The sequence below is a fragment of the Erpetoichthys calabaricus genome, chromosome 1 (genome assembly GCF_900747795.2).
Source record: "Erpetoichthys calabaricus chromosome 1, fErpCal1.3, whole genome shotgun sequence".
NCBI lineage: Eukaryota > Metazoa > Chordata > Cladistia > Polypteriformes > Polypteridae > Erpetoichthys > Erpetoichthys calabaricus.
The window spans coordinates 81,353,923-81,379,437 of record NC_041394.2 but is presented as its reverse complement, the minus strand read 5'-3'; the positions used below and the strand labels follow the sequence as shown (position 1 = coordinate 81,379,437).

Below are 25,515 nucleotides of genomic sequence, written 5' to 3'. Positions count from 1 at the left end.
TAAATTTCAGGAACATTTTATTTGTATTTGATATATTTACTAAAAATGTTAAAAATAGTATCTCAAAGTTTATTCATGTCCATAGTACACATATGCAATTTATTTTACATTTTGCTCCTATTGTAATACTGTGACAAATGACCAAACGACATCTGTGATAATACATTTAACACACTATACTTTCTCACCATGATTTATCCTACTGTAAATAAATATAAAAATATTGTTTTATGTGTATTTATTAAATCATTTAATGTTTAATAATAGTCTATAGATTCTGAGTTTATTCTAAAAAAAAACAAAAACGTTGTACTACTGTATTTAGACCCACTCTCAGACATCATACAAGGCACCCTTAGATTAAGATTAGTATTAGTTTAAAGAGAAAAGCCAAGCAAAATGACACCTTTTATTGGCTAACTAAAAAGATTACAATATGCAAGCTTTCGGGGCAACTCAGGCATCTATTGTAATCTTTTTAGTTAGCCAATAAAAGGTGTCATATTGCTTGGCTTTTCCCTACATTCATAATGGCTAACACGGTACAACACCCTAGTGCTATTAGTTTAAGGAAAATTAGACTAGGATGCATCTGTACCCTACTGTTAATTTTATTAGCCAAAAAACAGTCACTTAAGTTTTTGAAGCTTTCAGATTTGCTGCAGAATCAGTTCCATATATAGCTTCAAAATGATCTTTATTCAACTCTAAATATACCACTATAAATACATTTTAAATACCTTTAAATTAGATGTATTCACTATCACAACTCAGCACTGTTTAACGAGTAATTTATGGTAAAGGAGGAGGAGACGAGGAGAAGCACCTATTTTCAAACAATGTCATGGCTTAATCACTTACTTCTCCCATAGTATACCACCACACTTTTCTAAATAAATTTGGTCCGAAGACATCTCAACAAAAAATACTGTATTGTTCTTTCAATCCCCTGCCTGTCTCTTCTTATTACAGATACATCACCCATGTACATAAATTCAAAAATTTCCTTACTTAAGGTTTCATTGATTGTGATTCTACTTACTACTAAGTGATCTTATCTGAAATTTTAATTTCCTTAAGCACTTTAGCATATACATTTATGTGTTACTTTGTTGGAGATCTCACATTTGTCCCCCAACTGGATATCTTGTGCCTCTAAACCAAGTAACTGTTAAAATTCTCCAAAAAATTTACTTGTGGTTACTTTTACTTGATGGCTCTTCCTCTTCCAAGCTTGATGAAAGAAAGATCTTGTTTTCTTTTTATTGCATCTCTCACCACCCCAGCACTCTTTCAAAGACCTCCATTGTTTGTACAATTATTCATAGTCTTTCACTTTTTTAATATTCTTATGAGAGTTACACTTAATTTCCAAGTCAACTTTTGCCAAAAGTGTGGTCTCAGAAGAACACAAGTTTATATGGACACCATTTCAGTAGAAAAATTTCAATATAAAAAGTTAAAATGAATTCTTTGACACTTTGATATATATTTGCCCAATCTATGCATAACCTTCATTTCTGAACCCTAATATTATTTATGTATTATCTATTTCAAAATCTTGTCACTTTCTTCCAGTTTTTTGCAGTTGTATAGATTCAGCCCTCCAGTTTGTAATATTTTTTTACATGAGTAATTAACATCCCAGAACCTTTAATTAATGCTCCCCACCTAAACTGTACATAAGCACACAATGTCTTTCAGTACTGCACAAAAAGTACGAACAAATTCTCCTGCTGCCCTTCCCAAGTATTAAAACTATGCCTGGGAAAGTTAATACGTTAATTTTTGTGATTAATGTGGCCTCTTTAATGCGTTAAAAGATATTGTTCCATCCAAGGCCAACAATGATGCAATCGCATCAAGCAATGCTTTTTTTTACATTATGAAACAATAATATAAAAAAGGTAAGTCTGAACCTAAACAATTACATAAGCATCCACTATCGTATGTATATATACAGTACTACCTTTAAAAATTTTCAGAAATAAAATTATATTTAAAAGTTTCAAATTGCACGTTTCACAACACCTTACCACATGTCAGTACATAGTACTGGAGTGGGAGGAAGTGGGGATTATGGTAGTCCTGGAGCAATACTAAATAAAAGTAGCGATGGTGAAATTTACATTCTATCTTTTTTTTCATGTTTTGTTTCTGTAAGAAGATCGAATCAAAGTCATATAACATACGTGCAAAATACATTTTCTTTGAGTGGCACTAAAACCAAAATAAGTCTCTAGTACCTCTGTATTAAAACTGCGCAGGTAGCTTAAAGTGCTTACTGCCCTAATATAATTACAAAATTCTGTGAAACAGAAGTGTAATGATTACCCCTACTCATTATTCCAGTTTGCAGTATTTCGATAATTTATGCAAAGAACCCAACATAACCACCCAAGTAATGCACTGTGCCAGTTTTAAGTGAGGCGGCGGTTACAGAGAACTTTTTTTTAGCATGCCAAGAGTAAAGGCGTAGGCAGAGCAGTGTTTTCCAACCGTTTTTCTGTGGTGACAAACGTTTTGTAACCCAAAAAATTCCAAAGCACACCACGACTCTACCAACCATAAAAGCACTTACTAAACTAAACTGTCCAATACGGCGCAAAAAAAAAAAAAAAAAGCAGCCTGGAGGTTGGCAATCGCAGACACAGCAATTAGTGAGTACTTGGACACATTTTCCCAGCTGTTGCGTCCATTTGCCCGCTTACACAAGCGGTCCAACACAACACAACTTGGTAGTTCTCATTGCACACCGATTGAAAAACACTTGTTTAAAGTATAATTACTAAGTTGCTGATGGTGGTGAACATTTGAGGGTGGAATTTGTGGAGTTGTTTATTTATGTGCATTTAAGAGATGCTTATTTCATTTAAATGCATTCAAAGTCTTCAGTCATTTTGATTGTTTAATTTTACTTTGACACATCTGTGTCTCATATGCCAAGCTAATCTGAGAAATAATACATTGGCCTCATTTTCTTAATGCTTTCTTTTCAACTTGTGTTTCAGGAAGGCATTCAAATTCAGGTTGTATTTGACTCAACTAATATTTTGTTAAAATGAATATGAAATGGTGAAATTGGAATGCTTCTTTGCACCTGTAATGCATGTAAAAAATCAGATAAACTCACTTGTGACTACTTAAAGATGTCAAATAAGTGATTTATTAGTTCTCTGTTTTTTTTTTGTTTTTTTTTTTACAACTGTCATTAAAAAAATAAAAAAAACATGCATGCAGTAGACAACAGATGGGATGTGTCGGACACAGCATCATATTTTGAAGAGTGAGATTACTGACGAGGGCTATGAGCAGGAGCAATAATCTAAATAAACTGACCTTTTTTTCTTTTCACAACCTTTTTAGAGTTGCAGCAAAAATGTAATACTTAATATTTACTTTCAATATGCCTTATTGCCTTTTGCACCATGCATCAAATCAGCAGCCATCCAAGATACAGAGTGCATGTGAAACTGTGTATTGTGTGAGGTAAATAAAATCAGCATCGCTAACATTGAAAAGAACTATTATGATTTCATTTTAACGCAATTGTAATAACAAAAGGAAAATCAAAAATATGTAAATTATTTCCCATTATCTTCAACAAGAAAGAAATCTAGCTTGTGGTTGTTGCAATAGAGTTCTAACAAGCAGCAGCTAGAGATCCCTGAGTTAAAGGTCAACAGAATAAGAACATGAACGATAATTTTGTTACTGAAGAGACATTAATGAACATGTTCTCTGCACAACATTAGATCTTAGAGAAAGAGCATTTTACTAAGGGTGATACAGTATAAGCTAACCATTAAAAAAGATAATGATGTACAGGCAGAATAGATGCCGGAAGTGATTTGCAAAAAAGGAAATGTTAAATACTACAATAATTCACAGCATGAGTGAAACAGCACAATGTTGAATGAAATTAGCATATGGAGGGAAAAAAATTGTCTTCTAAGAAAATTTGTTCTGAAATACATCTCAATTACCGCTTTTAAATTTTGCTTTTGCCAACATACATGTCCCTCCATCTAGCCATAATTTCAATGTCTAGATTCAATATTAACACAGCTGCTGCAGCAAAATCACTCATCTAAAAATCCAAATAAATACATAAAGCATCTTTAAATTCTGCTCTATTTCATCTAATACTACTCTAGACTATGTATAATAGGTAATCAATGAGTCAGCAGGCCTTGGAACATAGGGCATAAAGCTGAATCTCACCACAAAGATAAACTTCAAATATAGTAATGGAAAAAAGAGAAACACAACAAACACTCACACTGCTGGACTGAACTTTCAACCTTTATTGCTGGAACAACAATAGAGCAATCAAAATAATAGGTAAAAAAACAGTATAACAAAAAATGACAGGAAAACAATAACAACTGTGAACCCTTGGGGACTGCTGGCCATGTCCCCAAGGGTGCTTTGTGGCATTAGGTCAGGTGAAAAGGCAACCCAAGGCTGCATCCACATAGCAGCATTCACTCCTCGGGACAGCTGTGAGCACAGCAGCTGTGCATGTGGCCTGACATTGTCCTGCTGTAGGATCAAATATCTAGTAACTGTGAACGCACAGTTGTACTGCTGCTCACAGAGGTAAAATGGTACTGCTAAAATAAGCACCAAATATTTCATTTATAGGATCTATTTAACTAAAACAGAAACCAGACAAAAATGTGTTTTTACAACACACAATTGAAAACAGAAATGATTTCTTTGTTTGTCTCTTAAAGTCTGTGAACATACAGTAAAGGAAACAAACAACATATCCTGTGAGTATCTAAAGTGACTCTATAGGAAACAACCAAATTTATAATTTGTAAAAAGCACTCAAACTTCCAAAATATTTGTTTCTGTTACCCAGGATTAGTGACTATGGGTGTATGCTCTGAATTAGGAAATCATCACATTAAGTAGTATTAATTAGTACAAGTGATATTATCATATGTAAAATGAAGATCATAGGTAAAAAAATTTAAAAAAAATAAAAAATATGGAAATTAGAATTGGTCACAAAAATGTAATAATTCAGTGAAATTTAATTTTTAATTTGACTTCTAACTTAAGTAAGAAAACTTGCCACTGTTTAAAATTACAGTTATATTCCTGAATATTAAATTTTAATAGCAAAAATTATATTTTCATATGGAGTGTTGGAAAAAAATCCCAGCATGAAACAATGCAGCCATTTTCATATAGATTGTACAAGAAGAGTAGACTGTTAATGTCACTGGTCTAGTATTGAGCTGGTAGAAGAATTCAAAACCCAAGAATCAACACAGTGCCACGAACTATATCACACAAGGCCAGTTCCTATGCTGACTGCAACATTAAGTTCTGAGGTTTGAATTTTAATTCATTTATCTTTTAAAATTTTTTTAAAATATCATAATAAAATATAGATGAAGTATAAAAAATAAGAAAGTAACAATGTACATATTTAATCAAAGAAACCACTACATTTACCAAGATTCAGTTATCAAAGAGCTACTATATCTCTTTTCATACCTGGCAAGCTTGTCAGAAAGCAAAAAGTTACACTGTACATTTTCCACAAGTGGGCCCTTCATTTCTTCCACCACTTTGAATACACGTTTGAAGTTATCAAACTATAATTTAAAAAAAAGAATAAAATGTTTATCAGGTTACATATTAAAATTAGTAGTAAAACATTACACTTAATGACTTTTGATGTCAAACACCCTCACCTGACGGCGACAACTTTTGAGGGTGATGCCAGTTTTGGCACTAACATCATCAAGGTCCTTCTTAGTACCTTTGGACAATTTCTTCCCAAGAACTTCCCGCACAAATGCCTCATCAAAAGCATAGTATCTGTAAATAAAAGTATGAAAAATCTGTAAATACAGCCATCAGCTTCACACATAATTTACTTTTTTGACACATGTAAATATCTTCTAATTTCAGACTGATATAAGGCATAAGAACCAGAACCAGCAGCAAGAGTGATCTAAAACACTATATAAATAAATAAATAAATAAATAAATAGGCAATATCATGCACCTATGTTGTTCTAACATGACAAATTCATCAACTACAAGATCTGCTGCTGGTTGAATGTGTCTAAGCACTCACACATACTGCTTAAGCTGCTGATAAAATGTACGAACAGGGAAGTGCCAGCAACAAAAATGACAAAAAATAACATGAGCAAATACTAATGCATATAGACAGACTGAAGTAAAAGCATAAAAACAAAACTAATTCAAGTTAAAATGTTGCTTTGTTAATTTAATTAGTCTCTGCAAAACACACTAATCAAAAGGTAGAAAAAAGCTCAGATACAATTGGATTTGATGGTAGTCTTTCCATTAGCAAAATCTTATGTTTGTGATAATGGAGTGTGCATTTTGATATCTATTGTATGTTAGTGAAAAAGTCTGATGTGATAGTTTTGTTTGAAAAGAAGATGGGCACTGAGGTTTTTATAGAACATTTTCTTCAGCAAAGGCAACTATTCTGACTAATGGAATTTCCTTCCAGCAGCATAGCTGCCATTGTTTTCTAAGAACAATTCTAGGAAAAATAACTATGGTACGTTGTACACACAGGGAGCAATTTAGTCTGTTCTTTATTATTGTGGATAAGAAATATCCGTTGCAACCCTTGAACTAAAAAGTATATAGAGATGAAAAACAGATAACAAATGTGAAAAACATTGTACTTTTCTACTTTCTTAAGTGCAGTGCTAATTACTGTGCCACAATACAAGTGTCATTTATTTAAAACACTATATCAAGTTGCAAAGAATGCATCTAACAGTTCACTTACAGCCCAGATGTTAGACTAATTAAAAGATGAGAATTTGGTAAGCAGTTTTATTATTTCTCATCTACTCCTTTGAAACATTGGATTAGACAATGAGCTGCAATTTTTACAATATTCCATTTCTAGGTGTCTAAAAATAATGAACAGTTTTATAATGCTAAGTATATAATATTTTGTCCTGCAATTCAACTCTGTCACATATTGCCCCTTTTTATTTGACTGAAAATTTGAATGAGGAACATTAATACCAATGTTTATTTATCTATTTTATCAATACATTGTTAAATTTTCATGCCCAAGCAAAACACACTGAACTCAGTTCTCAAATTCCAGCAGCCATACCACATGCACATTAGAATAGCCTGAAGCTAAGCAAGTTTAAACCCAGCCAGTACTTGGATTAGATATACTTTATTAAATCCTAGAGAAAAATGGTCTTTCTGTATGTCCTTTGGAGGACAGAGCGCAGGGTCAGCCATTGTACAGTGTCCTGGAGTAATTTTCAGGTTAAGGGCCTCGCTCAAGGACCCAACAGAGTAGGATCACTTCTGGCAGTGATGGAAATTGAACTGGCAATGGTAGCGCTGCTGCCTCGCAGTTAGGAGACCTTGGTTCGCTTCATGGGTCCTCCCTGTGTGGAGTTTACATGTTCTCCCCGTGTCTGCGTGGGTTTCCTCTGGGTACTCCGGTTTCTTCCCACAGTCCAAAGACATGCAGGTTAGGTGCATTGCCGATTCTAAATTGTCCCTGTGGGTGTGTGTGTGTGTGTGCGTGCCCTGCGGTGGGCTGGCGCCCTGCCTGGGGTTTGTTTCCTGCCTTGCAGCCCTGTGTTGGCTGTACCCCCATGACCCTGTAGTGACCCTGTAGTTAGGGGGTTGGGTAGTGGATGTTCCAAATACAAGTACAGGTCCTTAGCCTCAAATGGAAGACTATCTAGAAAAAGCTTGGGCTGCTGGTGGAAGAGGTGCTGACAAGGCCATCAATGGGGCACTTAACCCATAGAAAGTGTTTAGATCACAATGCCCAAGTGCAGTGATAGGGACATTGTGCTGTAAAAATAGTGTCGTTCTTCAGGTAAGATTGACCTAAATCTCTGTGGTCATAAAAGATCCCTGGGCATCCTTCGAAAAACAAGGGTGTATTCCTGATGTCCTGGCTCTATTGCCCATCATGGCCTTGTCCATTTTGGCCAACTAATGTCCCCCATCCTTAATTGCTTACTATCTCTCTTACCCTTCACCTAACTGTTAATGTGTGGTGAGCGTACTGGTGAAAAATGGCTGCTGTCCCATCATCCAGGCGGGTGCTGTCCATTGGTGATAGATGAAGTGGCTTCTCACTATCAATGTAAAGTGCTATATAAAAGTGATCTCTCTATTATAAAAAGAAATCCTGTCCCCTGTCCTGATAGTCTACGATATGTGATCTTCTCAGAAGATAATTTAAAGACCCGCAAGACGAAAGACACCTGCCACGGTGCGTCTCACGGGAACATAGAACGAGAGTCTTGCAAGACACACCCTACTTACAAGCAATATCAAAAAAGACAAATCAGTAGTGTAAAGGCAGTCATGCAGCACACACAGCTCCAGGGCTCTCAGTGCATATAAAGTGTATAAGGTCAATACGGTAGAAATGAATAGGGCAGAAATGAAATGAATAGAGTAGAAATGAAACGTCGACAATTAAACGAAGAAGAAAGAAAAGCGCGGAGAAAAGAGACCCAAAAGCGACGGAGAGAAAAAAATGCTAAAAAGAAAAACAATAATCTAGGTGCAAGTTTAGAAAATAAGGAACGTGATGATCAGCCCGAAACAAGTGGAATGGAAAAAAAGCACGTCCAATCAGGTGCGGAGAAAAGAGACTCAAATGCGTTGGACAGAAAAAAGGCAAAAAAGAATAATCGAGGTGCAAATTCAGAAAATAAGGAAAGTAATTATCAGCCCGGAACAAGTGGAATTGAAAAAAAAAGCACGTCCAACCCAGCTCAGAATTAAAAGACAATGAATAAAAGAAAGTAGAACTTCATAAAGACGTTTACAAACGTTGACGCTAAACACATGCAGAGCAGGTTAGAGTCTATGAAACCAGTGAAATTAGAAAGGCTCAAAAAAAAATAAAAACGCGCTATACACGTGGAGAAAGCTACGACAGCAGATACCCCAACCGAACGCAAGCAGCGTTATACATCCTGCAAGAAAGAATTCAATCACGCCCGTGGCCAGAAATAAAAGACTGCTTTTACAACGTCACGCGAGACCAGGCAGTGAGCCATCATTTAAAACAAGTCAACAGACCTCTAAGCTAGCAGTTGTTGGATTGCTTTTGGCAGGCAAGCATCATGTGTTCCCAGCTCTTAAGACAACGACATGCGACAAGCAGAAGAGGCAGCTAGCAAGCAGCAAAAAGACAGCAAATGATCCAAAGGCATATCCTTAGCGTACATTCAGCCGCAACACCCTTCAAACACGAGCAGTATTATACGTCTGGCAAGAAAGAGATGTAACCTCGCGCTGGGCAGGAAATAAGGAAACAAGTATTGTTTTTACAAAAGTTTTTAAAGTAAAAGTGAAAATAATGCATATGTAACAATTCACAAGAAAGTAATCTATTTAAATTGTAGATTGCCTGCCTAAGGTAAAGTCATCCCTGATGAATGGGACGTGGGAATGAGGGGTCCTTTCGTCGGATTAGCGCTATTTCAGATGTGGAATGGCAAAATGGGGGAGGCAGCTTGATGAATGAGGTCTCCAGGACTTAAAACAAATCCAAATCATATTATGTGATATCATCTATTGTGAAATTCTACTCCGTACTTCTAGAATTTTTATTTTTATACTGTATTGAGGATTTATTCTGTTCTATGTATTGTACTGTACGGCTCAGAATTAAAAGACAATGAGTAAAATGACAAAGTAGAACTTCATAATGACGTTTACAAACGTTGGCGCTAAACACATGCAAAGCAAGTTAGAGACTATGAAACCAGTGAAATTAGAAAGACTCAAAAAAAAAAAAAAAAACAGCGCTATACACATGTGGAGAAAGTTAAAGGATATGAAAGTAGGAAAATTAGAAAATATAAAAAAAGAAAGTAAAGATCGCAGTAGCGCAAACAAACAAACTGCCTCATTTAACTATGTCTAACTTTGGTTTTGCACAATAATTACTATACTATTGCAATTTAACACTTGATTCTACTTTATTCACATAATTTTACTTATTTATTATGTTCTACTATGCTGTTATCTTTCAATCTATGACTTTTTGTTAATTTAACTGATATTCTTTTAACGTTGTACAGTTTTTGATAAGCGGATCAGGATGCATTTCACTGCGTGTTGTCCTGTATAACTATCCATCCATCCATCCATCGGAACCAATCCCGGGCAGGGTGCCAACCCACCGCAGGACACACACAAACACATCCACACACCAAGCACACACTAGGGCCAATTTAGAATCACCAATCCACCTAACCTGCATGTCTTTGGACTGTGGGAGGAAACCGGAGCGCCCGGAGGAAACCCACGCAGACACGGGGAGAACATGCAAACTCCACGCAGGGTGGACCCGGGAAGCGAACCCGGGTCTCCTAACTGCGAGGCAGCAGCGCTACCACTGCACCACCATGCCGCCCCCTGTATAACTATGCATGTGACAAATAAAGAATCTTGAGAATTTCAAAAACGGAGTTTACCACACATGCATTTATTGGTTACTTTGTTCAAGTATATATATTTATCTGTCTGCTTATTTAAAAAGCTACATTTACCCCAGGAGTCAAAAACGTTCTGTCTAGCCCTTGTACAAAAACCTAGACAAAAGCTGGGGTATCACCTTGGTAAACCCATGTACTTTTGGAACTGTGAGAGGAAAATAGCACGACTTTACAGACAGGAGTCCAATGCAGAACTCTACTTACTTTTTTACTTTGTAAAAAAAAAATTATTAACTACTGATGATGTAGATCAATTTGTCTGTGCTGAAATTCCAGAGAAACCTATCCTGACCTCATTAAAAAGATTCAGCATATTGGGACTCGCAAGACTACAAATATTGTTTTAACAGAAGTTATGAAATAAAAGTGAAACTAATGAAATAGCAACAATTCAAAGAAAAAAAAAATCTTAAAAGTGTGTATCTGGAAAACCAAACACGGGAGTTGGCGAGCAAAGCGAGCAGGTGGCGAAGCCCCCTAGGTTGTTGTTATAATTACTACTGTTAAGTTCCATGTTAATTAATCATAGTGGGGAAATCCTACAATGCTTTGTGTCTCCTTATTTTTCTTATTGTAAGGATATCAGCAGGGGATAAAATAAAAAAAAAATTAATGAAAACCTGTATTAAGCTGTGCAAGCCTTCTACAATTTTTAAATGTACACACTTTAAGTGCTTCCTTTCATCATACATTTTAAGTGCTGAAACATGAACACATTCAATATGTATACTTTAAGTGCCTCCTTTTGCTATGACAAATGATTTAACCAGTGAAATAACTCAAATGAAAAAGAAAATTGCAACATTTTCAAAGTAACTAAATTTGTAAACAATGAAAAAAAAGTGTTTCACTTTCTTTTTACAGCTATAAAAATAAAAGTAGAGTACAACATAAATGAAGAAATGCAACATATATAATTGACAGAAAGCACATAATAAAAGTAAATAACTGCAAAATAAAGTAACTTTGTGCCCTTAAACAAGTGAAGTACATAGTCTATTATTTCAATAATCTTTCAGGATTATAAAAAGAAAACCAACCCTGCAGCTCGGTCAATCTTGTAAATTTTAATCCATTGACATCTTTTTACAGTCAGTGAGTGGTTGGGCTACTATGAATATGCAATAATTGCAGCAATACATATTTTTGGGATGCAGACACTGTAACTAAATGCAGATGTGGTGCCTGTCGCTTCAGGCAAGGTTCATGTAAATCAGAGAAGACAAACAGCTGTCCTGAGCATTTAATCTGTGCCATGGTGTAACAGTATTGCAAGTTTTTTCTACCCATGCTGCAGTGTAGCTTCAAATGCTGTGTTCACGTGCTGTCAGAGAGATGGGATATACAAGTTCCACAGAGGTCATTTTCACATTAACACACCACACAAGTGGGACCTCTATCCTTTTAACTCTTCCAATACTATGTACATAAAAAAAAACAGTGCAACTTGCAGAAATTAATTTTTGCTTTTGAATTGAATTTGGAATTATGCAACACACATCTAATGCATATATTTTGCATTTTATTTTTACAAAAAATAAAGATGAACTTTTATCCGCATATTGTGCAGACCAAGTAACAATTCAATAGCAGTCTCTCAAAACTACAACTCAACCACAGATTCAACTGGAAAAAAAAATTTAAGCTTACAATTGGGAACTTCTATATTTCCACACAGTGCAAAAACATGCCCCAGATTTAATTTATGACACCAAGTACCAAGGCATTTTCCTCACCACTCCTTTTCTTCCAACCAAGCCCATTGCCATTTATTTTTAACATCTCATTCTACTGTAATTGTGTCTTCTTCAGCCTTAACCAACTTTGATTCTTTCTCAAGCAGCAACTCTGAATCATCCTTACAGTATGCTCACAGTATATCATAAAAAACAGCTTGATGATGATTGGTAAAAAGACTACTGCTTGCATATCATTAGTAACTGTGAGAAATCTTTTACATTATTGGTTATGTTTCCCCAAACATTAGAAGGATGTTAATGTTTTAATAAACTGGCAAAAAGTGAATGAATCCACTTTTTAAAATTTAAACAGGGCTTATGCGGGAAATTTGGAATGTTGCCTGACAACTTTAAGCCCTTAATCAGTCTTCTTTTCTTTCAAACTTAATTCCTGGAAAAACAGTAAGGGGGATGCAGAAAGAAGCAACAAAGATCAAGGAGGATGAGAGAAAAGTCAGGACTGCAGCAGAGTCACTGTGATGATAAGGAGGCATTGCAGTAGGGAAAAGGCCCCATTCAGAGCAGGGATGCCCTTCTGCTCTGAACAATCATATGGACACCAAAAAGCGGTGGTCTAGGGTTGAATGAAGCAGGGCTTGTGAGTTTCCCTAAGGATACCAATGATGGTGGTAGGGTGTGAGTCAGTAAAAGGGTTGAACATGTTTGCCGGAGAGCATCCTCTGCAGCTGAACAGACCTCTTCAGATGAGCGGCTGAGGCACAGAATTGGAAGGACGAATTCAGTCATATTTTTAAGAAAGACTGAGGGTTTAAACTGCTTTTTTTCTGTTTATTTCTTGGATTTTAACTTCCATGTGCAATGAAAAGTAATTAAAACTATTCAGACCACCTTCATTAAAAAACTGCAAAGGAGACAAAAAGTAGACAGATTCTGCTTTTCCAGGTGAGTCCAGAAGTGCTGATAGATTTTTTTATTCTGGATGCTGCAGTATAAATGGTACCCTGTTGTGGCCCATTGAAGACCTCAAAAATAATAGAACAAGTTCACCTCTTGCCTGTTCTTTTAATTTTCTTGCTATTCTAATGCTGTTGCAAAAACTTTCTACTTTTGACTTGTATAAACTTTTAGGTGTTTAGTAGAAAACACAAGATGAACACAGATATTCTTGGATAGCATAGGTTTATACCTTACTAATTACTCATGAATTCCATTTTTACAGGGTATCCTTCTTATTTACGGAGTCATGAACAATGACTTTAGAAAAGTCTACAGGGGCCTGTAGATCTTTTAGAAGGCCGGCTTTCCTGGGATACGTCACCACTGCTCTGAAGGTTCTCAATTTTGAGATAACGCCTTTGAATGTGGTGCTGTGGATTCCCAGACAATTAAAAATGGCTTTGTAATTCTTTCTTGATTAGTAAGTTTTAACAGCTTTCTCCTTCATGAGTACTGAGATTTCCATTGATCGATGCATAGTGTTCTACTAGAAACCTTCTGGTGACTACTTCAATATCATGCTATGTGTCAATATACGGTGAGGTTTAGATTCAACAGATCCGACTACAATTAAGTCTGGCTGTGTTCAGTCAGCTAAGTCTAATTATCAATTAACTTTGTCAGCTGTTTGAGTGAGTAATTAAAGAGGCATTTACCTTTTCACAGGGGCAAAAGAGGTCTTGGTGGACTTTATTACTTAAATTTATTAAGTAGCAATTTAGAATTGGTGTTATATGTTTAATTTAGTCCTGTTTATCTTCCATTAAATTTTGTCTATGGATTTAAAGCCATTCTCTTTGACAGATCTACAAAAACATAAGACATCAGGAAGGGGTAAATATTTTTTCACAGAACTACATATTAAGTAGCAATTTAGAATTGGTTTTATATGTTTAATTTAGTCCTCTTCATCTTTCATTATATTTTGTCTATGGATGTGAAGCCATTCTCTTTGACAGATCTACAAAAATATAGGACATCAGGATGGGGCAAATACTTTTTCACAGAACTACATGCAATACATCTTTAACAAACAAAAAAAACACACACACACAACATAATTTATGGACTTATTTGTTTTATTTTCTTTGTATGTGTGGATTTACTTGGGTTGTTACCAACATCTGGTGAAGATTTCAAGTCAATAGTCCCATTAGAAATATATTTTCTGAGATTCAATACTTATTTTCTCTGCTATATGTATGTATACAAGATTAAAAAAAGAGATAGTAAATTCCCAAAAACTGTTAAATAAATTACATTTGCATAACATTAGCACTAACAATTAGTACACACATAATTTTATAAGAGAAAATGAATAGAGAAAACAGGTATTGAGCACTGCTTCTCCTTTGTCTCATAATTAGTCTTTGTCATTTGGTAATTAATGATGAAGAGTTACTGGTTTCTAAGAAATGTTTGCTATACTCCGCAACATTTATATAGCAATTATTCTGGTTGGAGCAAGCTTAGCAGACTTTATAGAACAAAGAGTACACTAGGGAATCCATTCCCGGACGGGTTTATCCATTCCCGGGAATACGGGAATCCCGCATTTCATTCCCGGGAATCCTGGGCTCCCGGATATGACACAGTGCATGGGAATCTCGCATGTGAACGGTTTTAGAACGACCGACACTTATTTTTAATAAAACAACTGCAGTATGTTGACACAAATAAAAGACTAACCTTATCTACAAGCAGTTTATGCTGTCATATAAGGACATGTACCTTTAGTTGTGGTAATAAGAGCGTAGAAAGCACAACGTCTTCACAGGTGGTGCAGTGGTAGTGCCGCTGCTTTGCAGTAAGGAGACTGTGGAAGATTGTGGGTTCACTTCCCGGTTCCTCCCTGTGTGGATAGCGCTTTGAGTACTGAGAAAAGCACTATATAAATGTAATGAATTATTATTATTATTAACGTGTCCAGTGTGTTGTCAGCCGCTGAGAAAGCACGCTCTGCCTCCACTGAAGTAGGCGGCACAATCATCGGATACTGATACACTTGTTCTAAACAACGCCCGCACTTACCGTTGCGCTGAAACACCGCCATTTCAGCTTTTACTGATGCATCCAGTTTCTTGTCATCATTCTGTGATGGCAAGATTCTTGGCACAGATAATGCGGATGCAACAGACTGACGCATTGCAATTTCAAGTTGCTGTTCAAAGCTGTTGTCTGATGAAGTGCAAGCTGCAGCAATGGCGCCACCTTAATTATTTTCAACTATAACTCTTATTTCTTGATAGATTTTTACACATTTACACACTATATATGCGAGCTTGGCCATTCCTGTTTCCCCGGGAATTACAGCAGTTTCATACCCGGGAATGCGGGAATGAAAAATGTCCGGGAATCGGGAGCCCGGGAATGGATTCCCTAGAGTACACTGTCATCTATCTGATGAATATGGAGGTTGTTTGTGATAGGACATGGTAGAGATGTCCACATTTTATTTTTTCAGGTTCTATAACCTGTACTGTCCCCCAGCAAATAAACTTGTCTTGGATATTGGGTTAGAGTCTCTTTTAGCTGCTGAACTCCTTAGAGAACAGAGTTTTAGCCTCACAGCCTGGAAGCACAATACAGACCACAAACTACACTGAGGGAAGACCAAGAGTTCACTCAAACTGACCTTTTCATGTTTCTGCAGTGCATGCATTACTGCATGCTGAAATGTAGGCTACATGTACTGCTACTGCTCACTTCATTTTATCAACTTTCTCAATTTTCCTTCTTGCTACTTATGCCTAATTCCTTTAATACTGCTCTATTAATTGTTCCTAAAAAGCAAGCATTACGCTTATTACAAGTGGAAAAACAAACTTGAAAACTTAAAAAATAAGGTAAAGTCAGACCTACATATCTGAGTATTCTGCATCAGCAGATTCAACCAACAAAGGATCGAAAAATCTAAAAAAAAAATTGAAATTTCTTATAAGCACAACTTCAATTATATATTGTGCACCAAGCACTGTGCTGGATCCAAGTGAATTAAATGATGAGTAAGCATACACTGTGGGACACCATAAATCATTTTACTTCCTCTATAGTCAAGCTTGATCATTTTCTTTGTGCACTGCCAGAGGCCATACGCAATTGTGGCAGGGTCAGTCTAAAGACCTCACTAAACCATCCAATCAGTTGTAGCGATGGGCAATTTATGTACAAATTGCAATGACTTCAGTTCGAGCTCAAAGGATAAATGTCAGTTTATACTTGATGTGTCCGCATCACTGCAACAGTCCGCAAGGGTGCTTGTGGTGTAAATTTCATGATCATTCTTGGTACGCAGACTCTCATATTGGCAACCATGTCTCCACATTTTTGTAACCACACAGCCCTGTGCATATCTACAACACATGCGCAAAAAGAAAACATGCACCAGTTTAAGGAACAGTTGTGAAGTGTCGATATCTGCGCTTACACAATACAACATTATAAGCCAACAGAGATAGGAAAATGTTTATAGATTTAGGCAAGAAATCACCCACACCCTGAGCAAAGATTAAAGTTTGTGCAAGCAGAAATGGAAATATCTGCAAAATAGATACATAAAGGCAAAAAAAAAAAATTCTGCCATCGTGTAGTTGAACCATAAACAGAATAGGGTGTGTATCTTCTCTGTATGAATGTGTCTGCAGCAACCTGCACCCAAGTATAAATGGGCCTTAAGAAGTAGCGTAAAGTGCTATATGCGAATGCATTATGCAAATACTATGCCATTTTATATATTTGACTTAACTGAACTACACTATCCTTCAAGCTTATGTGTATATCACAATAGTGTTTTCATACCACCGAAATTAGTGGGAAAGCCACCATTTAACCTCAATCTACCACTCAGTAACTCATAGGGCACCACAAAAGGAGGGGCTATGGTGGTAAATATATTTGGGAATGCAAGCTTGAAGCAAAAGGATTTAATTTATAATATGAATTTTGAAAGTGGGTAGCCTTCTGCCAGCAATTTGTCTGCGATTTTTGTTCACTTTTATGCCATGTTCCTGTTCATACTCCGGCGGTTTTCGCGTGTAGTGGCTGCTCAAAAGTCACCCTTACCTTGCACTACACACAACTGTACTCCTTAAATGTGATATGCTTTTCATGCAAAACTCATTATGAGTTGTTGAGAGATGTAATTCTGACATTGCCTTTTAGCAATTGCATTCCTGCAAGACTCTCCCTTGCTCAATAATTAAACTTACAATGTCAAGCAAACAACAGTGTTCTGACATCCCACATTACAAATTAGAAAATGTGATTCAATTAAAATTAGATTTTTTTTTTGTAGGCAATCCTATTGTAAATCTGCGGTGGGTTGGCACCCTGCCTGGGATTGGTTCCCTGCCTTGTGCCCTGTGTTGGCTGGGATTGGCTCCAGCAGACCCCTGTGACCCTGTGTTCGGATTCAGCGAGTTGGAAAATGGATGGATGGATGCCTATTGTAAATGTGATTAAATTTATCAAAAGTTTTTTGTTGTAAAAAGACATTTTTTACATTATTTATTAACCTCTCTGGCAAACACTGTGAGGTATAAAAAAATGTATTTGAATGGCCAAGCTTTTCCTACTCATGACTAGTGATGAGCAAAACCCTGTAGAATTTGCTGTACTGTAAGTTTGATGAATTTCCTAGAAAAGTTTGCAAATTCACTGAACTCGGTGAAATGCATTGAAGTCAATGAGGAAGGAGTAACTGAACTAGCTTCTAGTGAATTATAATGGTGCAGTGGCATTTCAAAAATTCCTGAGGCTAGGGAAGCATTTGCCACCTATGCTGGACCAATTATTGTGGACAAAAATGTGATCAGAGCTGTGAGGGAGCAGTGCTAATCACTGTGCGACCATACATCAAACAACAAAAGATGCTGACAAAACAACAACCACTAATAAAACACAACAAATAGCCACAAACTGGAAATAAGTAAAAGAAAAGAAAATTTATATATATATATATATATATATTTCACATTGTTGTGCTCATTGAGTTTCGATCTTGGTGCACACATTAGCCATGCGAATAAGCAGTGACATGAGACTGACTCATTACATTGTTTGAAGTTGTGGCTCTGGAAGCAGCTGGAACACCCGTTTTATTTCCGATCCATCTGTGTAGATACTTTGCTCTTTTTTCTTAAATGGAGAAAATAGCAACACCTTGTAAATAGTAATACATCTTTCTTTATTATTATCATTTCATACGGTCACATGTGTTTTCTTTCTTGGGGAGGGTTCCTATAAGGCTTGTTCTAGATCATACATGCAGCACATGCCTAATTATGTATGCAAACCAGTGTTGGTAGGAAGGCTGGAGTACTGATTGGGTTGTGAGAAAAATGCTTTATACAGTAATCCCTCGCTATATATCGCTTCGACTTTCGCGGCTTCACTTTATCGCGGATTTTATATGTAAGCATATCTAAATATATAACGCGGATTTTTCGCTGCTTCGCAGGTTTCTGCGGACAATGGGTCTTTTTACTTCTGGTACTTGCTTCCTCAGTTGGTTTGCCCAGTTGATTTCATATAAGAGATGCTATTGGCGGATGGCTGAGAAGCTACCCAATCAGAGCACGCAGTTAAGTTCCTGTGTGCTGCTGATTGGCTCAGCGACAGAGTGCTGCATTAACCAGGAAGTCTCATCTCACTCATTCAGCATTAATGTGCTCTTGCTACTGCTTCAGGGGCCGTGTCCAAGCGCCAACAGAAGATGCAAATGATTGCAGAAAAGGTAAAAGTTTTTGATATGTTGAAGGAAGGGAACAGTTACACTGCTGCAGGACACCATTACGGCATCAATGAGTCCACGATTCTTTTTATTTAAAAAGGAGGAAAAGCATATAAGATCTACGGCCGCAGTGTCCTTTAACCAGGGCGCAAAACGAGTTGTAAGTGGACGTGATAAGGCAGTAGTCTGGATGGAATCTGCTTTAGGGATTTGGATTGAAGAGTGCTGGAAGAAGAACAACTGTTGCCTGAAGGGGCTCCGTTAGAAGAGCTGTAATGCTATCCTTTGTTGTGCAGTAAAATTAAACTCATCGTTATCGGACAAGTCGTCGTGTCATTGCTGGTGAGTAACCATAATTAATTATCTACGTACAGTACTTATTACATGTACATAGTTTAGTGTCACTGTACACACATTTTACTGTATACTTTTTCTTGCATTGTACGTATTTATTGCTGGTGGCCTGTCTGTCGTAACGGCTGTAACATATGTGATATCGGAGACGCTCGATATCTTTAAAATAATATTTAGGTTTTACTGTATATAAACTGTGTTTACATACATAATTTCAACGAATCTTACCTAATATCTAAGAGAATACAAAGGGTTTATGCTGTATAATTGTGCGGGAAATGTTTATAATAGTGTGGGAGAGTTTATAAGGGCTTAAAATATATAAAAATAACCATATGAACATATGGTTTCTACTTCACGGATTTTCACCTTTCACGGAGGGTTCTGGAACGCAACCCCCGTGATGGAGGAGGGATTACTGTATTATGTATCAATGCCAAAATGGCTTGCTTTCCAGTGATATCTGGTTTGTTTATTTTTACCTCTATGAAATAACACACACACAACATAACTGAGACAGGTACTTAGAGCTTCAGTGCATCTTTAAACTGATATAATACAATATAGATTATACAGAAGACAGCAGAGCTGAGCTATGTTGACGGTAAGACACCTACAACAAGACAGCTTTTCAGATGAAATTAGGTAAACAGATTACTATGTTTAGTTTTAAATTAATTAAGATTTAGTTGTTATAAATACAAAAATAATGACTTCTTCAAACTTCCTTAAATAAAACCGGCTAAGATTTAGCTTGATCCTGATCCGATTTTAAAATTAATTTTTGTACCTCTCAATGAGCATCGCCTGCCTATGTGGGGGAATCTGGAACAGGACCTGGTTTACCAGTTTAGAAGGGTGGTGTAATAGGCGCTCAGTCATCTGAAAAGTGCGATAATGGTCCATTGTGTCACTCTCCAGTACATCTTCAGTTGTGCCAAACTGCTCCAATATACCACTCTTCATACGAATGCTAACTGCATCATTCACTTAGAGGAAAAATGGAAAAACAAAAAAGTCAATGTTAATAAACTTTTTGAAAAAGGGGTTTAGGATAACAAACAAAAAACACATTACATACTTTGGCAGAGACTATGCATTCAGGTGGCGCAGTGGTAGTGATACTGCTTCTCAGTAAGGAGCTTTAGGGAGCCAGAATCGGGAGAAGAAGGACAACTCCTGCTGTGTGGAGTGGAGGTGATGACGAAATAACAATTACAGGGCTACTTACTGTGGTTATGCTTGTCTTGTTTGTAAAGCTTCCTCGAAGAATTTCATATGAATAAATCTTTAGACACTCATTGGAACTTGTGCCCGAGACTTGTCAGTTTGTGGAGCTGCAGTGCTCCCTGGTGGCCACAAGATATTTAATTATGATCATGATATTTAATTAAGTCATCTTTCACTATTTATGAATTAATCTTTTTTTTTTTTTTTTTACTCTATATCACCACATTCTCCAACTTCATAGTCAAGTCATAAAAGTTAATACAGGTTGAGCATCGTTAATCCAAAATGTTCCAAAATCCAAAACTGAAACCACTGCTGTACAGTTATGGCGAAAGTGTAGGAGTCGATGCAAGGCTGAAAGAATTGGCAGTTATATTTGTTAAAATATGATTATAAACGTAAACAATACGTTACACCCTATAAAAAGTAGGTGGACAGAACTGCCATTAACACAGCTAATAACAGGAGATACAGAATTCAGTATTCAAAACACCAATATCAGTAAATGTGCCTAATGCCACCAGTACACGCATGGACGAGAATGAACAGCATCCACCTTCTAACTGAATGTCTAAATGAACAACTAAAGGAAGTTAATATTACTGTCTAATAGGAAATATAGCTGTAGCACTTTAACACACTGGATATACATAGACCACAATGCTTATCTAAACTGTACTTATTATTGTTATGACATATATTGATGTAATAGTCAAAATGACCGAAAGGTATCATAGCAGACAAAAGCACTTCTTAAAAGCAAGGAGCCAAGTTTCTGCAGTGGTCTTTGGGTGTGTGTCTGTCTTTTCTGTCACTGTGCAAATTAATTATTAAGCTTTAGTTATCTTATGCTACTGAGATCTTGAAGGATAACATCTGTTTTGGCTTATTTTCTCACAACATCAAGTAATTTATTTTCCTATCTCACAAAAACCCTAGAGGATTAAAGTGCAGGGACTGGGAGAATTGTGGGTGGGAGTTTTAGGAAGATGCAGGTATTTCAAAATCCAAAAATATTTGAAATCCAAAATACTTCTGTTTCTAGGCATTTCAGAATTAGCAACACTCAATCTCTAATAAATTCACTTAATGATTCAATTGCTTTTATTTTTAATAGACCTACCGGAATTAGTGTTGTCAAAAAATCTGAATAATATCAGTAAGGCTCCAGAAAGTGTCACTGCTGTGGAAAACATCATGCATTTTTCCTGTTCCAAAGAAAGCAAGCGCCTCTTCACCTAATGACTACAAACCAGTAGCACTTATGTCTCTCATCCTCAAGATCTTTGAGAGACTGATCCTGGACTATTTCAGTCCTCTTGTGGTAGACCACCTGGACCCTTGCACTTTGCCTATTGGCAAAGATTGGAGTGGAGGATACAGTTATCTATCTGCTCCATAAGGCTTACTCTCACCTAGACAAAGTTGGCAGGACTGTGAGGAATATGTTTTTTGATTTCTCCAGCTCCTTCAATAACATCCAGCTAGCCCTGTTAAGGGGTAAACTCAGAGATATACAGGTGGATGAGCCTATCGTGTCCTGGATAATGGACTATGTGTTGGGCACACTGCAGTTTGTGAGACTCAAGGACTGTGTTTCTGATATGGATATGAGCAACACTGGAGCATCAGACGGTACTGTCTCCTTTGCTTTTCACTCTGTACACCTCAGACTATAAATATAATACCAGGTCATGTCGTTGCAGAAATTCTCAGATGATTCTGCACTTATGGGGTACATTAATAAAAGGGATGAGAAAGAGTATAGGAGTCAGGTGGAAAGTTTATTTCTTGGTGTAACAGTCATTTGTTAGTTAGTTAGGTTATTCTAAATTGACAGAAGTATTTTCTTAGTTATACTTATTAAGCATAGTCAATGTTATAGTCAATAGTCATAGTCATATTATAACCCACACAAGCTAAACTATAAAGGGAATATTCTAATTATTTCCTGAATGTGCTAAAGTTTGCCATTGAGAAATAACCTAACCTAAAGGTATAGAAAGTGACTGAAGTTTAACACAAGAAAGCTAAGACTGTAGAAGAAAACCTTTTTTACTTTTATTCTGTGTGTAATAACTTTTTTCAGATTTTTTGTAATTTGTTCCTTTTTAAATTTTCACTAAACATTTTAAAACAAGCTTTATTGGACTAAGAAATTTCTTTTGTTATACATTTGACTCATGCTGGATCCTACCTTTCCAAGTCCGTAGCTACTCGATTTTGACAACCTTAAAAAGATGCAGTTTCACTTTGGTTAAACAGAATTGCGTGCATCTTAACATCAGCAAAACCAAGGAACTGGTTATTGATTTTCGCTGCACCATGGAGCCTCTATGCCCAGTCACTATTTAAGGAGTGGATGTAGAGGGGGTCCACTTCTACTTGGGGAGTCCATATTAATGACCAGTAGGTTTCACAGAACACAGAGGAACTATATAGGAAAGGGCAGAGCATGCTCTTTTTCCTTAGGAGACTCTGTTTCTTTAATCTGGGAAGTGACATTCTTCACATCTTTTGTAATGGCCAGTGTCATTTTCTATGCATGGTATGGGGTGGTAACATCACTTCAAAAAAGGCCCACTGATTCAACAATCTAATTAAAAGGGCAAGCTCAGTTATAGGACACACTTTGTACCCCCTGGATGTTGTAGCAAAGGAGAGAATTAAAACAAAACTTTACCATTATGAAAAGCCAACAAATTATTCAGCACAAGTGTGTCAAGAAATGCTACTGGGGCTTCTTTATGCCAACAGCAATACGTCTGTATAATGTATTACTGTGACTGTGACAGACAAGTCAGAACTTTTCCTTCTTTTTAATCTTCTTCCTTGTTCAGACCAAAGTGTATGTGTATATTTATTTATCTACCTATTTATGTAAGTAAAAGTAAAAGGAAAAAAAGGGGGTTTTCAGGATCTGGCAAATTTTTCCCTGGGGACAAATAAAGTTCCATCTGTTTATGCTGAGACAGGAGCCACTGAGTAAAACATTCCATTACCAAAACAAAAAGCATTATCTGCATAATTTGGACTTGTTTAGTTTTTAATAGCAGTGATGATGATTAAAAACATACTGTGCAAGCAGTATAAAATAACTAACAGGCTTACACTGAAACATAAATATAAACAACAATATAAACATTCAACCATATAGTGCAGTATGAAGAGTGTATAAAAGCTAAGAATGCAGAGCCAAGTATCAGTAACATTAGGCCCACGACACAGGCTGGTTCTTCACACTATAACGAATGCTATGTCCACTGTATATAAATGGAAATAACAGATGCCATCACAGTTTATTTATGAAAATGTATGTCTCTGATCAACAATATGCACAACAAAGGTTTTTAAAAAGTACCAATTATATTTTTCCCCAAGTTTCCTTTTAGTGCATTTCATTTGCTTTATTTCAACATTTGGACTAAATATGAAATGGATCTGAAACAAGTGTCACACTATGTAATCTCAGCTGATTTGCTCTTGAGCAGAATTATGGAACCATACAGGAACCTAATTTTTAATAATATTGATAAGGAATTCACACTGAAAATCAGATACTTGCAAATAGCATACTTTCCCCAATATCATGCTGGGTACACAATTGCTCAAGAATATTCAAACAATAATGTATAGCTAATGTGACACCTCTACTATAAAATTAGACTGTCTTTACTACTAATGGTGCAGCTGAACGATTGGGTAAAATACTTAAAATTCTACCTGTATATATGTTATGTTGTGCCGGGCATTCTCCTGAACAGCCCCAACCCATATAAAATGCTCAGACAGCAGGTAAAGTCAGTATTTTTTACGTTTTTTAACCCTCTGCCTAGGTGGTTGTCCATCCCTATTCCCAGGGGCACCTAGACCCCCCAATCTGGGCAGTGGTCTATTCCAACATCCAAGAAATCCTTGCAGTGCTTCCCTAAACCTTGCTTCCCTTGATTATGTAAAACAAATGAAAAACCTAAAAAATTTACCAAGCTAATATAATGTAACATGAAGTAAAACTCATATGACATAACATTGACCTTGATATGTGAGAAAATCAAAAAGTACACCCAAAAGAACAGCACACTAATTAAATATAAGCAGATGTATTTAAGTATTTTCTGTGGCTGTTCTGTGAATGCAGCAGTTTTTCCATGGTCTACAGAGCACAATTTATGATGCTCTTAAAAATGTCTGAAAAGTCAGACATTATTTTAGTGTAAATAAAAATGCATTCAAGATGTACAATAAGTTTGCTGCTTTTGTAGAAAGGGTAAAAAAAATAAAAGGGATATTTCTTTATTTTGAATTGCAAAGAGAATATTTATTTATAAATTGTCCTTTATAAAATGATTAATATTCTGGAGAGCTAACATTTACTTGAATAAAACCTTATAATAAGCTAAGAAGCAAAAGTAAATTCATTTCACTTGATATAAATGTTTCTTGGTTTTCTTACTAGTCCGAATGTATACATTTCTACAAGGCCCCTAACCTATACACACGAATCAAAGTAGCCTACTTCAATTCTAACAAAAATAATAATTTAAAAAAGGGAAAAATTATTAATGTAGGGGGTAATAGGTGGTGGAGCTGCTTCCTTGCTGTAAGGAGACCAGGCTTTGTGTCCTAGTTCTTCTCTGCATGGAGTTTGTAAGTGTCTTATGTTAGAGTCAGCTTCACAAACTGGTTTTTGTGGTGTTGCGGGTCCACAGCTCATGTCAAGAGGCCACTTTTAAAATAAATAATCGCCGCACTTGCAGCTTAGCGAGGGGGCATGGTTGTGTGGCGGAAGCGGTTCCTGGGGAATTCGTGATGGGGGCGTTTCTCACCAAAGTGCACAGGTGAGAAACCGCCCGCATCCGTAACTGTTCCTGGGAGTTGCTGATTGCCACAGCTGCCACATCCTCTTCATAAATAGATGTGCAAGGTGGTTAGGGGGGAAAAAAAGGAAAGAAAGAAAAGAGCTAGAGGTTGCAGGAGACCGGGAAGC

General features: G+C 36.5%; 1 protein-coding gene across 2 annotated transcripts in view; it reads right to left on the bottom strand.

The window, feature by feature from the left end:
• The window catches only part of fibpa (fibroblast growth factor (acidic) intracellular binding protein a), a 105,611-nt gene that overhangs the window by 65,336 nt on the left and 14,760 nt on the right, over positions 1–25,515 (bottom strand). For both annotated transcript variants that reach the window (XM_028802896.2, XM_028802914.2), the window contains 3 exons: positions 20,089–20,287; positions 5,715–5,841; positions 5,515–5,615 (listed from right to left, as the gene is read on the bottom strand). In XM_028802896.2, the coding sequence (XP_028658729.1) occupies positions 5,515–5,615; positions 5,715–5,841; positions 20,089–20,287 (427 nt within the window). The remainder of the gene's footprint in view (positions 1–5,514; positions 5,616–5,714; positions 5,842–20,088; positions 20,288–25,515) is intronic.